General features: G+C 38.9%; 2 protein-coding genes across 2 annotated transcripts; both read right to left on the bottom strand.

Moving 5' to 3' along the window:
- Positions 1–4529: 4529 nt before the first annotated feature.
- mcl1b (MCL1 apoptosis regulator, BCL2 family member b) lies at positions 4530–7270 on the bottom strand. Its single transcript, XM_047037710.1, has 3 exons — positions 6622–7270; positions 5879–6129; positions 4530–5767 (listed from the first exon to the last, which is right to left on the bottom strand). The coding sequence occupies exons 1-3, from the start codon at positions 7103–7105 to the stop codon at positions 5651–5653; spliced, it is 852 nt and encodes a 283-aa protein (XP_046893666.1). The 5' UTR covers positions 7106–7270; the 3' UTR covers positions 4530–5650.
- A 1001-nt stretch (positions 7271–8271) lies between these two features.
- Positions 8272–14113, bottom strand: ensab (endosulfine alpha b). The gene is made up of 3 exons (XM_047039356.1): positions 13911–14113; positions 10939–11061; positions 8272–10686 (listed from the first exon to the last, which is right to left on the bottom strand). Exons 1-3 carry the CDS (start codon positions 14091–14093, stop codon positions 10519–10521), a joined length of 474 nt encoding a protein of 157 aa, XP_046895312.1. The 5' UTR covers positions 14094–14113; the 3' UTR covers positions 8272–10518.
- Between the last annotated feature and the right edge of the window lie 15 nt (positions 14114–14128).

Raw genomic sequence — 14128 nt, 5'->3', positions numbered from 1 at the left:
TGAAATCGAAACTTTAAAAAGCCCCACTGCCTCCCCATTACCACAAAATTCACTGCTGGCATTTGATCATGGGTATCATGCAATAAGGTTTCATTTTGACAGAAATATCCTGCAATTGTTTATGATCATTCCAATCGGTGCTTATTGGTAAATGTTTGATCTTTCAAAGGTTAACATGCAAGGTAGATGAATTGCCACAAATCATTAAAAAGCAACATCACATATGGTAAATCTGTCTGGCTACTCTTAAATTCCTCCACATCCTATTAGCCCTTCATTTTCGTGTTGTATTAAGTGCAAAAATAAGCTGAATATCGTTGCATAAAGGCTACCACAATAACACAAGTATGTAAGCTGTAATGAATTTCTGCATGGTAGGCTAGTGCTGTCTCTTACACCAAATAGTACCTATTCAAAACAAGGCATGGGCTGAATAGGTGTGCTTATATTGTCTGTTGTAATCCCCATTGCCAATATGAAAGACATCAGCCCTGACCCACATTCATGAACTGCACTAGAAAGACAAAAAAAAAAGCAGACAAAAGACAAGAAGGATCTTCCACCATGCATAGACAAACCTGACAGTGGGAATCCAAGCAACACATTTCTGATGTGTCAAGTGGTGCATTGAAATGCATTGAAAATGTGTCATTTGACAATACAAGTGTGAACGATTAGATTAGGCTGTCAGGAAAAGAATGTAGCCATGTTTTACAATGTGAATCACATTTTAGTTTATCCACATAGTAGGCGTATTATTATAATTTTCAGAGAATATAGTCAGACAGAGGTGCCCCTTGAGAAGGTTAAGTGCTTTTCTCAAGTTGATGAGCACCAGTAAGGTACAACAAAGTTAACCTTCAGTTGTTTTAGATTGCATGCCCTCTGGTCAAGGGTGGGAATCAATTTTAATCATGAAGTAATGGATTGATTAATAAAAAGACCACTAACATTGCAGACAACCTTTCTCTCCGAACTTGACATTCACAAAATGATCAAAACTTCCCTTGAATTGCAAAGCTTTCCGGATTATTTTGAGATAACACAGAGAAGGACAATTCCATTGCTATTATCCTTGATCCCTAGACAAGATATGAAATCTCTCAAATACCTTAGTCATTCACAGTCATGCTGGGTCACATGAAAAGTATTACTTCCTAATGACTCTACTGTTGCAAACACAAAAACTGTGCTTTGGCAAATGACCCCCTGATCTGATGTGCTTTGTCCATCCGCAGCACTGTGTTTAGCGTTACAATGAATCCAATGACTCAACATTCTAAAAGGATCCACAAAATAAAAACGCAGGTAGACGACAACACAGCCAACTGGTGCATTAGAAAACATGATATTATGGTACATCCTTATCACAATTTTCCAAACAAAAGGTGAAGGGTCACCTGACAATGACCATTTGACCCAAATGCGCTGTATGGATTTGCCAGATATATCACACACAAGAGCATCGGGACCAAACAAGCCTAGGCCTGAAAAAAATTGACCTGTAGATACAGAAAACCATGGTAAGGGACGACCATGCCTTTACAATGTTTACTGCTGCATCTCTCGGCAAACACAACCTTTCAGGCAGTTATAAATGTGGATCCTCATGTAACTAGCTTTATATAACATCAAATTACAGAAAATGAGTGACCCACTTTAGTCAACATTATTTTTTGCTATGATCCAGTCTCCTGATCAAAATACCGTAAGATACAAGTCACTACAGCCACAATTTGCACTACTTGAAGTGAGAAAATTTAGAATTAAATCACTGGCAATATACATATATTATATTCGAACTGTTTATAGTAATTTTCACTACACTAAATTTTTGGCTTTGCAGAAAATGGAAAAAAGGCTATTAGTCCATTATAACCTCCCTAGGGATCATTATCCTGGCTTCTAGTCATGAATTAGAATAGACGGACAAAATGGTGTTGTTGCTTGAATATTTTAGAATACAATAAATAGGAAAGACAAATGTTTAACTGTATTCCCTGAAGGTTGATGGCTTTTATCTTACATAAAAATGTAGACTGAGAAAAGTAAGTTGTGGGCAAGTTCAAAGCAGAATATCAGTAGGTATATTGATAATTTATGAGTGAACAGGGAATAACACACAGGAACACGTTTCACCAGTGTACTTTGGAATAAACACATGACACATGATCTTGTGGATTGAATAGGATCTCTCACTCAGACCAAGTCATTGAAGTACAAGGTTCAGAGTTCTGTTTGAGGAGGCATACAAGACAGCAGTATACAATGCAAAATACCACTCAAACTTCAACTTGAATACGATTTTTCTGACATCTTATATTACATTATTCCAAAGTATTCAAGTAAAAAGTATTCTCAGTGAAGAAGAGAAGTCTTTTTGCACTAGTCTCTGTCAACAATAAACTTGAGTCAGCTGACTTCTGGGAAACTGTAGCTTTTTTTAAATTGCAGGGGCGGGTTGTTGCTAAGGGGAAGTGGAGAACCTGTCAGCCAATCATACAGTTAGTTTTTTTTTTTTTTTTTTTTACAAACAAAAATCCCTGCCCTTTTGCTCAAGTTACCTAACTTGTAAATAAACTTTAATCTCTTCAGCTATGCAGTGTTTCTGAAGGGAATAAGTCTGTACTGGTCTTAAGTTACTTTACTTTAATCAGTCAAGCACTACAGCAGCTTTGAAGTTACTTATGTAAAGAATTTGAGATGCAGACAAAACATTTCCTGGTAAAAGGTTTCTAGGAGGTCATGGTGCAAATATACAAAGCAAGCTCCTTGAGGTTTGTCAAAAGTATTTGATTACAAAGAATATACTTAACATTCTTAAAAATTATCTGGTTTATGCTTTTCCCAAAAACCTTGTTTTTCAAGTTTGACAGCAATTCTCTTTCTCTCTACTGTTGTTAAGTTAACAACAGTAGAACAAACAGAGTACTTGTTGACTGTTAGTTGTTGGCCGAGCATAGGTATGGCAAAATGGTTATCAAGAAAAACCAATTACAATAATTTTACGAGTTTAGCAAGTCATTACTTTTAACCTTTTTAACTGCTGTATTCTTAAACTTCTGTAGTTTGTGGTTAACCTCTCCATGTAAAGTGTGTATGGTGTAAACCCCTATATATGTTCACCTCACAGCTCATTTCCCCAGTGTTAAATCCAAGGTGTTTGAGAAGGCCCACGTGTCCTTGTACTCTGGTAACCACAGAGGTGGCCAACGTCATTAGCTTCTGGAGAGGATTAGGTGAAGTCTGGTGTGAGCAGTCACCATGGACACGACATACTGTGTTTCCTCATAAGACCTCTATGAGTGTGTTTGTCCTGTAACCAGAGACAACAAGGATGATCTGAACAAACAAGGGCGCAGGGACACACACAGCCTGACAAAGCTGCAGTAACTGTTTCAAAGGATTCCCATGATCAAACCTTATTACCGGCTTCCTTCTGCAGGCTTCCACAATAATATCCTCAAAATGTAAGGCATATTTTTTCATACCCCTCACAAATAAGTCATTTAACCTTTTAAAAGAGAAGCTGTTATTGTAATACATAAATAGAATAATGCCTTAAATTATACATTTTGGACATTTCCCAAATTGCAAACTGTACTCACCAGACACCAGTCCAAGCCAACAATACCTTGTCTATTGATATGTTCCATAGCTGTTTGAAAGGATGCAGTTTACATCACAGGTCATCGTGTCCATCCACCTATTAGGCCATTTTATTTGGAGCATTTAATTTAAAGTTATCGGGAAGCCTATGTAAAATGGCAGCTAATGATGCCCTTTTTACTAATCTTCAAAAAGACACATGCAAACTTCCTTTCCACATTGACATCAGTCTTGAATCAGTAGCCTTTAATAATTTTAAGCCGTGAAGTTTAAGGCCTTGCCTAGCATGACCAGTACAACTGGAAGATTCAGTAAACTGCAGTTACTGAAACTCAAATATGCATGACAATTCATTAAAAACATAAAATGAGGAAGTTTTGGGCTGCCACCAAGTCATGGCACAGATGACTAAACAATTTACTGGAAATATTTTACATAATCAACTGAACTCATTTGCTATAATGAACTTGCAATGCAAGTTTGATGCAATTTAGTGTTTGCACACATTTAAATGTTATTAAAGGAAGTTTACTTTGGTGTGTCAAGCAATCATGTTGTAAACTGTTATTCTGTTTATGGCATTGGCTAAGCATATTCATAAACATGTTTGAGTGTATGTTCATTTTCTTACTGCCAAATGAGGCTCAACTGCAAGCCTGTGGTTAGGTGTGCAAAACTGACGCACCATTCAGCTAAGCAACGTTGCCGCAGCAGCAGCAGTTTCGAGGAAATAACAGCCGTCTGCTTCTTTAGGGTGGTGTGAATAAACAAAATACTTCATGTGTTTAGTGAATGAGGAATTCAAGTTAGAGCTGGAGTGTTCTTACTCTGCATAAGAAACGAGTGTTACAGTAGAAAGAAATGTTGACACCCCCACCTCCAACCCCTTTAGTGAATAATGTAGGGTGTCAAACTCAGAGCAAGTTTAGCATGTCTGATTTATTAAATCGAAGCCACTACCAAAAAAGGAAATATTGTGACACCATTTAACTGAATCTCAATGAAGGGCTGAAAAATTGTCCCAAAAACATTGCTGCGAAAAACTATAGCAGTAGCTTTAGAGTAGATTTGTGATGCAAGCTAAATGACTAAGAATGCTCTCAGCATGAAATATTTCAATACAGGGCTGTCTCCAATCATACATCCATCAGCACCATGTGAATTTTGCTTCAGACAATGATTACCAAATTGCCCTTCTGGTAGACAAATAATTTTACAAAAAAACAAATTCAACCTAAGGTGAATTTAGAAATGTATTGCGCTCTAATGTTGAAGTCTTACAACGTAAACTGTCAAATATTACCAGTCTTTTACCAGGATATTATTACCCATATATTTTACCTTTGTACCATGTAAACTGCCAGGAAAACCATAGACCCGGGTATGGTGGATGGGCTGTGTTGAAAGATGGGCTAAAAGTACAGCCTTTACAACCCAGTCTTTCCTACACTTTCTAATAAAGGGTTTTTCTGTAGCATGTCTGACCATACAGTCAACCATATCCTTAGTCAAAGTCAGCAAAGTTCCACTTTTCATTTTTAACTCTGCATCCATTGACATTACTGATTTACAACAGATATTAGACTAACAATTTTGCAACAAACTGAAACTCATTTAAAAAATAAAAGGTTCTAAGGCAGTGATGAGGCCTCCATCTTGGTTACAAATGGCATTGACTATTTATGGGTGTTTAGTTGCCATTTCAAAAGTACAAATGTACAAAAGAGTTGGCAAAGTGATTTTATTTTATACATTTATTACAAAAATAGATTTTAATAAATAAGAAGCTATTTGTGCCAACTGTTTCAAGTGTCCTTACACAGTATGCATCCCCCAAAACAAAAGGAACATGATTGGGGGGGGTAGGGGAAAAGCACACATTTACACACACCTCAAAATAATTCTCATATAGTCATAAGAAAAAAGGAAAATTATTCAGTGAACTACATCATTCGCTTCGGTGTTGAAGAGTGTAATGGAATAGTCTTTGCTTCATTGCTTGGGCATGGAAAGAGAGAAAAAAGTCCCAAGTCCAACAAGTTCACCTGATCAATAGGGCCAATGTTGCCCCAATCCCAGCAACTCCAGCAAATGCCATTAGGGTGTTCCTCACTGTGGATTCTGGATCGGCAATGCGAAAGAATTCCACAAATCCCTCCTGAAAATGATCATTGACAAAGTTCGATGAAATGTGGAGCAATAGGTTGAACACAATAGTTATGCAAGTCACACCCGGTCATGCTAGACATAAAAAAAAAATATGACTCACCCATGAATTGTTGCTGATCAGCCAGTCTCGTTGATCACCAAGGAGGTAATTGGAGATCTCTTGGCCCACCAACTCAACACAGTTCTCTCTGCCATTTTTCTTCTGGTACTGGCACACCACCGACCCAAAAGCCACCAGACTGACAATACGACCCCAGTTGGTTGTCCCATCACTGAAGATGTTCTTGGCCACTGACGTGATAACACTCATGTCATCCCCTCGGTCATCCAAACTCAGTTTGGAGATCATACCTGTGTGTCAAAGTCTGGGTCAGAAACTTCACTAAGCAAGCTACATTGACCTACAAGCATTGTTATAAACTATTTGGGAAACAAATCCTACTACTTAAACAAATTTGCTAGTTTATGTACCCTTAGTATAGTTAGGTTAGACTACATATTTAAATGTAAGATTCCTATATATTTATTGTATGCACCTTCCTGCCAAAGCAAATTTCTTGTCTGTGCAAACTTTCATGGCGAATAAATCCGTTTCAGATTCTGACATTGCTTTTTCATTGGATAAAAATGTAAGAAATATGTTGAGAATGCCACAAGCTCAATACCTGCCTCGTCATAACAAATTCTCTCATGTCTACTAGGGTTCCCCCCTAAAGCATAAGTCCTGGGTCACTAAAAGGAGAAGTGGAAAACGGGCCTCGTGCAATGAGTCACGGATAAGTTGGGCGACTGTATGTCTAGTCTAGCATGGTTGGACTTTTTTCACTTTCAAAATGAGCTTACCTTTGTACGCGAGTTGATGTTTTTCAATTACGTCTTCCACCACTCGTTTCATAGTCGAAAAAGATTTGCTTTGGTTACGACTACGTTGCGACCCAGATTGTCCCGTGTAGTCCAGGAGTACACTCCCTATTAGTTCTCTGGTATCATGCTCCAATACTTTATCACCTGAAGGGCAGCTGCTGGTCAAATCTAACCCATATTCCATAGAAGATGACAATTCTGGAGTACAAGGCAAAGAACCCTCGTCGTCATTGATTTTCTGGAGTGACCCATGATTCTCCAATATACCGCTTTTACAGGCGCTGTGTACTCCTAAAATCTTGGGTCGTACTGGATTGTCGCTGGTCAAAGTTTCCATTTGATTATCCATTTTGGACGGGGCTCCAGTAGCCGTGCCATAGTGCATCTCGACGACTCCATTTTGAGGCGGAACGAGCAGATTATAAACGCTGGCTGTTGCTCGTTTAGTTAGGAAAAAACTCATCTTGGCGTTTAGTTTGGAATAAATGAAAGCGCTGCTTTTGAATCAAGAAAATTTAGAAAAGTATTTAATAAACGTGTGTTCCGTATAACGCTAGCTTTTACCAAGATGCCGAATCGTCCTCCATCGCTGACTAGTAAGGCAGGAACGGAAGTGATTCCGAGTTGGTAAGCCTTAATAACGCAAGAGGCCACGCCCAGGAAGAAGTTGGGCTGACTTCGACGACGTAGGCTACCTTTTACATGTTTTGTTTTGACTGTTGTATTATTATTTTTGTATACACTTTCTGAAATGTAATGATTTTTATGCTTAACATGCTTGCTGTCATTTCTATTGCACACATGCATGGTAATTTAAAGACACATTGTCGTGCAACACGTCACGCTAACAAACCAGTAACTAGCCAGCTAGAGGGACTGCAAGAGGAAGCCCAAATATGGTCTTTTTTTTCTTTCGTTCTTTGTTTTTCCCCCAGTTCTAAATCTTGAATTTATAATGTATACACGTTTTGGGGGGTTTTCAAAAATGAATTTGGTAGCCACAACCTAATCTGCTAGGTCTTAAAAGGAAACTGCACAGATCTTGCTTTTATTGAATTAGAAGTAACTCTCAGCATTCCTGACATTGTTTGGGTTAATGTTAACACAGGATTCCAAGAAATGCAGCAAAAAAAATCTGCTTATTTCGGTTGTTCAGTTACGCATCTGACGTAAATTGAGTGAAGAACTTGGGACAGATCCTAAAGGGTGTTACTTCCCTCTAGAGGTCAAACGTTTGTAATACATTCCCATACATGCAGTCCAACCCTTTGTAAATCTGTTCAAAGACAAATATAACGATAACAAAAACATTACAATAAACGTATACAGTGCCCATAATCATTTGTATTAATGTAAAAGTTTATTTCAAATACTGACAAAAATCCACTCCTATACCCTTACACAGATGAAACATTCTCAGTACTCTTGTACTTCCTAAATTCTTAATTTAAACATTTAGATTTGTCTACAGTCATCAAATTCTCATCGTAATTAGTTTTCTTGGAAACAAGAGTGCTTCTGATATTTTTGCAGTTATCATGGGCCACGATAAAATTATGTAGTTTTGCAGTGCGAACACATGAAAAATAAAACTTTGCAAAACAACAATAAACTGTAAGCAGCACAAGATACTATAGAGCACACAGTCTGCCATTTACTATTTATTTTGTACATTCTGGCACATATTTATTAAGCTCAAACAGGATATATACACTCTGCCATGGTATTTAAACATACCCTGCAATATACCTCTGAGTTTAAAACATACAAAACCAAGACAGAGCACAAAAAGTAGCATTCAAGAACTCTCATCAATACATTTTTGACACTTTTCCTAAAGCCTATCTTGTCAGGTTACAATTCTTAGAGTGAGATTTCAGCAAGATATTAATTGAACATGTATGTTGTTGGAGTCAATTTAATCATCTGTTCGAGATTTGTCGACCGTTTCAGCAGCATTTACACATATATTCATATTATACAGATTCACATAGCTTCTGCAGTACAAATAGACAAAGCAGAAGTAGTAATGGTTGGGAAAGAACAAAAAACATCTCCCCAATAAAGTATATTACTGTACAATGGCTGGGAAGTAGCACATACATACTACACCAAACAAGCACATTCAATGCCAGTTTCACACAAACTTAATATTTAACAACAGGAAAGTGTGGGTCTCTTTCAATGTTCGTGTGACCCTTAGTCAACCTCATTCAGTGTGATTTTCCCAAGAAATACTAAAAGAATAGGGCTAATTCATTTGATAATGAAAGATCCTGCTTCATCTGTTTTGGACTGCATGCAACATTTATTTGACTCACTTGCAGAACCTTGTAATGTTGTTGTCTGAGTTAAATGTCTCCAACAGGTGTCAAGACTGTGTATGCCAGCACATTGCTCCCTCCCCTTACGTCATTCAACTCCGACACTTTGCCATATGTGTCAAAGTGAGCACATTCCAAAAGCATGCAGTGTCCCACTTAGAGTGTGCAGAGGTTGATCTTGGGACCATTTGACACCTGGTAATCAGATTTTTCAGAGTTTACCTCATAAACACAACCGAGATCTTAGATTTGAATATCTGTAGCCTGTCAATACAGGGAAATCCTAATCTAGAATTAGCACTGCGAGGGCCCCACTTTGCAAGCCGATGGAGATAATGTAGACAATGATTTAGCAACTTATTAAATGTAGAACTTGCTGTTTCATCTTCTTTCTTGGTAAGACAGGATATCAAACACAACGTTGTGATGAAGTCCACACAATAATTAACCACCAAGACCATGTTATAAAGACACAGGATCAAAAAGTAATTTCTGAACACTGGCTGCACACATAAAATATATTAATTGCATTATACTGCATCATTCCCTATAAATCATTAAGGCTTGCATTAAAGCCTAAATGTAACATCAAAATTAAGTAGTCAGTGCCCTTCCCAGCCTTGAAAATGAATACAGGGTGCATTCTTTCAACATTTTCCATTGTCAGTGTACAGAAGATGAGTGTGTATTAATCATCAGGACAAGGAAAAGAGGGAAGGAATAAGGAGTGTAGTGTACCACAGACATCCCAGCGCTCCAATATGGTTCATTTCATACTTCCTAAAACTGATCTTACCTTCAACAAACATTGATGTTACATGTTACAATCATGCAGCATATTTAAAGAGAGAAGAGCTAAGGGAGTCAAGAAATAAAGCAACATGAGCAGAAGAATTTGCAGTTTCATATCTGTTTGGTCAGGTAGGAGGGAGACCTTGTTAGACACCTAAAAGACAAACAACCTACATTCCACCACCAACTATCCCAATGATTTTAGCAATCCATTTCCTTACAGGATACCTCTTCCCTTCCCCAATTTGGTATGCAAGCAATAATAATCGTAGATTGACTTCACCAGCATCAATGGAAACACAACATTGCAATGCGGCAAAAGACGCAATTGTGGTTCCTAACTGCTTCACACAACATTATTTTGGTGTCATTCAGGATGTAAAAACGTACTTTACATGATACAAAGTGCGTTAACTCAGCTCACTCCCCATGACACATCTACTGTTATGTACCTTGGAACACCAAACAAAGACATTGTGGAAGCGGTAGAGCAGAGTGCAAGGCGGTTTGATGTGTGAGTGAAGAGATGATGGCAAGGGTCCCAGGCAACCATCCCATTGCATCCCTTCCCTCTCTTCCTTCCCACTCACCCACATATTGTACATAAACAAGCAAATGGACTGACTTCAACAGCTCTCCCCGATATTGTTAAGCCAGGTGGAGCCTGGAAATGAATGGGGGGGGGGTGAATGTGCACATCTTGGGAGAAGGGTGAGGAGAGACATTTGCCGGGAGCCCTGGGTTGAGAGAAGAAGGGAGGCTAGCCAGCAAGTTTGCTGGTAACCAAGGAGGACTTCCTTTGTGGAAGGTCTTGAGGTGTGGGAATGTGGTCCCCGGTGACAAGGTTTTTGTCAGGACGTGCCACGGGCAGCTGTTTGTTCATCTTATCCTTGGCCATGTTGTAGTCGCCCGAGTCAAAGTACTTTTGCTGGAGATGGAGACAAGAAAAACGCTCATTGCATTTAGAAAGGCTTGGTAAGGTGCCCCCTTTACAAAGTGGTACTTAACTCAGTACCGTCTTCCGAGCCTGATACAAGGTGTGCAAGCCTTTTACTCCTTTTACATTGAGGCTAGAAGTAGATCATTATCACTATAAAACTCAAGACAAAAGCCTGCACACCATGCAGACCATGATTGGTGGCTTAGTCCTAGTCTGTCCTCTTCAACTTGCAGTACTTACCCCTTTCTGTAGCCGCTTCATCAGGAAGTCTGAACCTCCGGGCTTTTGGCCGAGACTGGGGTACTTGGCTTTCAACTTGGCTTCCTCAGCCATCACAGGGTTGGCATTCTTTTCTTGGGAATCCTGCAGCACCCAATAAGAAAACATTTATTTTGAAAAGGTCTTGTATGAAATATTTATGACTTGGCCAGTGTTTAAAGAAAGACATATAAATCCAAACATTCTCACTACGTTTATTTGGGGCAATACTTGTACTGTTTCTTTGCAGTCTAGCTTTGCCATTTCATTACAGGTTACTAAACAATAAGATGACTCAATCACAATAGCAGGGTACACAATTCGTTTTGGCTGTGAAGTTGGGTACAATCAAAGAAATGACTTATGAGTCTCTGATCATTAGTCACACTGCATGATCTCCAACAAACCAATCCCTAACGCCCTCACGGTTGCAAATAAACAGCTTCCTCAGAAGACAAACTTGCTCTTGTTGAAAAAGAATGAATGAACAAGAGCTTCACAGCAATTATATCACACTCTTGCACAATTAATGTAGACAAACAACCTTGTCTTTCAGTTTCCCAGCAATGCCATTGTATTTTTTGTACAAAGCCCTGATTCTTTCAACCATGAATTATCTATGTATGTAGGGTTTGGTTACATTTGACACTGGAGTTGTGATAAGTTTTAAGAGGGTCTGTAACACTAAGTGGGATGGCAAACCAATGTATAGTACTTGACAATTGTTATTGTGACCAACGCCTAGCAAAAAAATACCCTGGCTATGATGCATGCATGTTTTGTTATAAACAATGCCATTGCCTGGAGAAGCCTTCTCTACCAGTATAACTGGTTAACCCATCTCTCTAGTCACTTCCTGTGTTACAGGCAAGGAATGGTGACAAAGGAAATGTAGGTTGAAGAGACACACCTGTCTGTTTCCATTTTCTGGAGAGCAAATGATTGGGTCAAAACAATTCTATCAAAATGGAAATGTGCAGTCGGCATGGCCAAACTTGAAACACCTTTCAGTTGTAGGGTAGCATTAGGCTAGAGAAGCCTATCTTTGAATGAATACTGACAAACAACAACAAAAAGGATGAACATGACTCAAGGCATGGATGGACAGATTTCCATAGGAGTAGGGGACATGTGGCACTGACTATGCTGATTCACTTGGATCCATACCTAAAAATGTATGAGCTGCTATATTCAGCCCCACACATGGCAATAGAGATGTGAGGCCCAGTTAAGCTACTTTTAAGTGTGCTGGTATGTTTTATCTGACCAACTATAATAACCAATCAAATGTACCATTAGGCTATAATGAATTTAGTGCACTCTTTAGTATTACAACTAGGGATGTCACGAGAACCGATACTTACGGTACTTTCCGATGCTAAAATAACAAAACACCGACGATGCCCATTTTTTTGAAGCACCGTAAGTACCGTGAGCGCCGATGCCAGATGTTAGCATCGGTGCTGCGCCTTCAGGAGTGTTCCAGTCGACGTTTACATTAAGAAAAACAAGTTAAAAACTGCTGCTTTATCGATCGCCCCGCTTCGACTTGTTGACAAGAAAGGCAAAAAAAGTAGTTTGCGTTTGAGGCAGATGACCGTGGCGTTATAATTAATCCGCAGAAGCTATTATGCAAAAAATTGCTACCGCAGTCTTCAGACCAAGGGGGAATACTTCCAATTTAGCTAAGCACCTGAAAGATCGTCATCTGGATTTGTTTAAAGAATTCAAGGCAAGTTCTGATTCAGTTCCAGAAGAGGCGCAGCACCGATGCTAACATCTGGCATCATACAAAATAAATCAATGTTCGTTGAAGTCGCGGCGAAATTCTGAATACATCCAAAGAATGCTCTTTTTCTGTTTGTTTAATCTGTCATACTAAAATACACGTTACATGATGTTTGAGATGGTGGGCACGTGTGTTACAATGGCTTATGTACATAGTTTAGGTTAGCTGTAGTTTTAACGTTAGCCCATAGCTTAGAAGGTAAACTCATGTCATGTTCATCTTGTTCGCTGAATGGCTTAATTGCACTTTATTATGTTGTGCTATGCTCTATTGCACATGATGGTATGTCTTTGTAGGACATTTTGCTATTTTTTATATATTTTAAAGAAGTTCATGGTTCAAGTAGCCTACATGGAATCTTAGACAATCCTCTTTTTTTTACCATGGTATCGAAATTGGCGAGAATCGAGAATCGTGTTATTTGAATGGTATTGGCACCAACTACTGAATTTTTGGTATCGTGACACCCCTAGTTACAACATCATATTACAATGTCTTCCATATGGTATGCTAACATTACTGACCCCACAATAATAATAAAAAAATCTGCAGCACACCTGTGCTATAGTACAAGCATTTTGACAACAGGCCGCCATTTGCCGCCATATTATTAAATGTATCGCTACACAGATGCACACAGCAGGCATTAAGTTACATGAAAACGACAAGATATTAACATATTCTGCAGATTACCATAATATAGGTGCATAGATGACTGTTGTAGTTTGACAGGGATTGCAAATGATATGGGGAAGCCCATTTGTATTAATGATGTTAACATAATTATAGCTGGTCTGACGTGAGCAAAGGCGAAAGCCTCAACTCACTGCGGTGTTATACCAATCACAGGCCCTGGCATATCCCAACCTGTAGACTCGCAAGCAAGGGACAGCTGAAGGATTACTACAAGACAGCAAGGTTTAGCTAGTTAATGCAATTTTATGTTTACAGTAAACGTACACAATCGCCCGTCGTTCACACGACCATTCCAGTACGTCTGTTGGTCAGTCAAAGTTATTGCAAACTTTTATTAGCACATTCTTAGGTCGTGATGCTACAATGTCACTACAATACTGTAGCATCAGTTGAGCAGAATATACATGGCAAAGCTAGCTAGGTAGGCTAGCTTTGGCTGGCCAACTCAACAGTCTCATTAAAAACCAACCTGTTTTTCGTCGTCGTAATCCATATGTGTGTCTGAGTTCAGGTTTTCTGACGACATTTTGCAGCTGAAGTGGACAAGGGCTGTCCGATTTGGCAAAGTGGATAATGTATGCAACGTATTGTTCTTATACCTGTGCTTTCTGGCTAAACCTAATCCGCCTCTTATGGACACGACCATAGACATACGACTGCTCCTCAACAAAAATGGCGACGAGATAG

This window comes from Hypomesus transpacificus, chromosome 2 (assembly GCF_021917145.1).
Source record: "Hypomesus transpacificus isolate Combined female chromosome 2, fHypTra1, whole genome shotgun sequence".
NCBI lineage: Eukaryota > Metazoa > Chordata > Actinopteri > Osmeriformes > Osmeridae > Hypomesus > Hypomesus transpacificus.
This window is presented reverse-complemented; position numbering and strand designations above follow the sequence as displayed.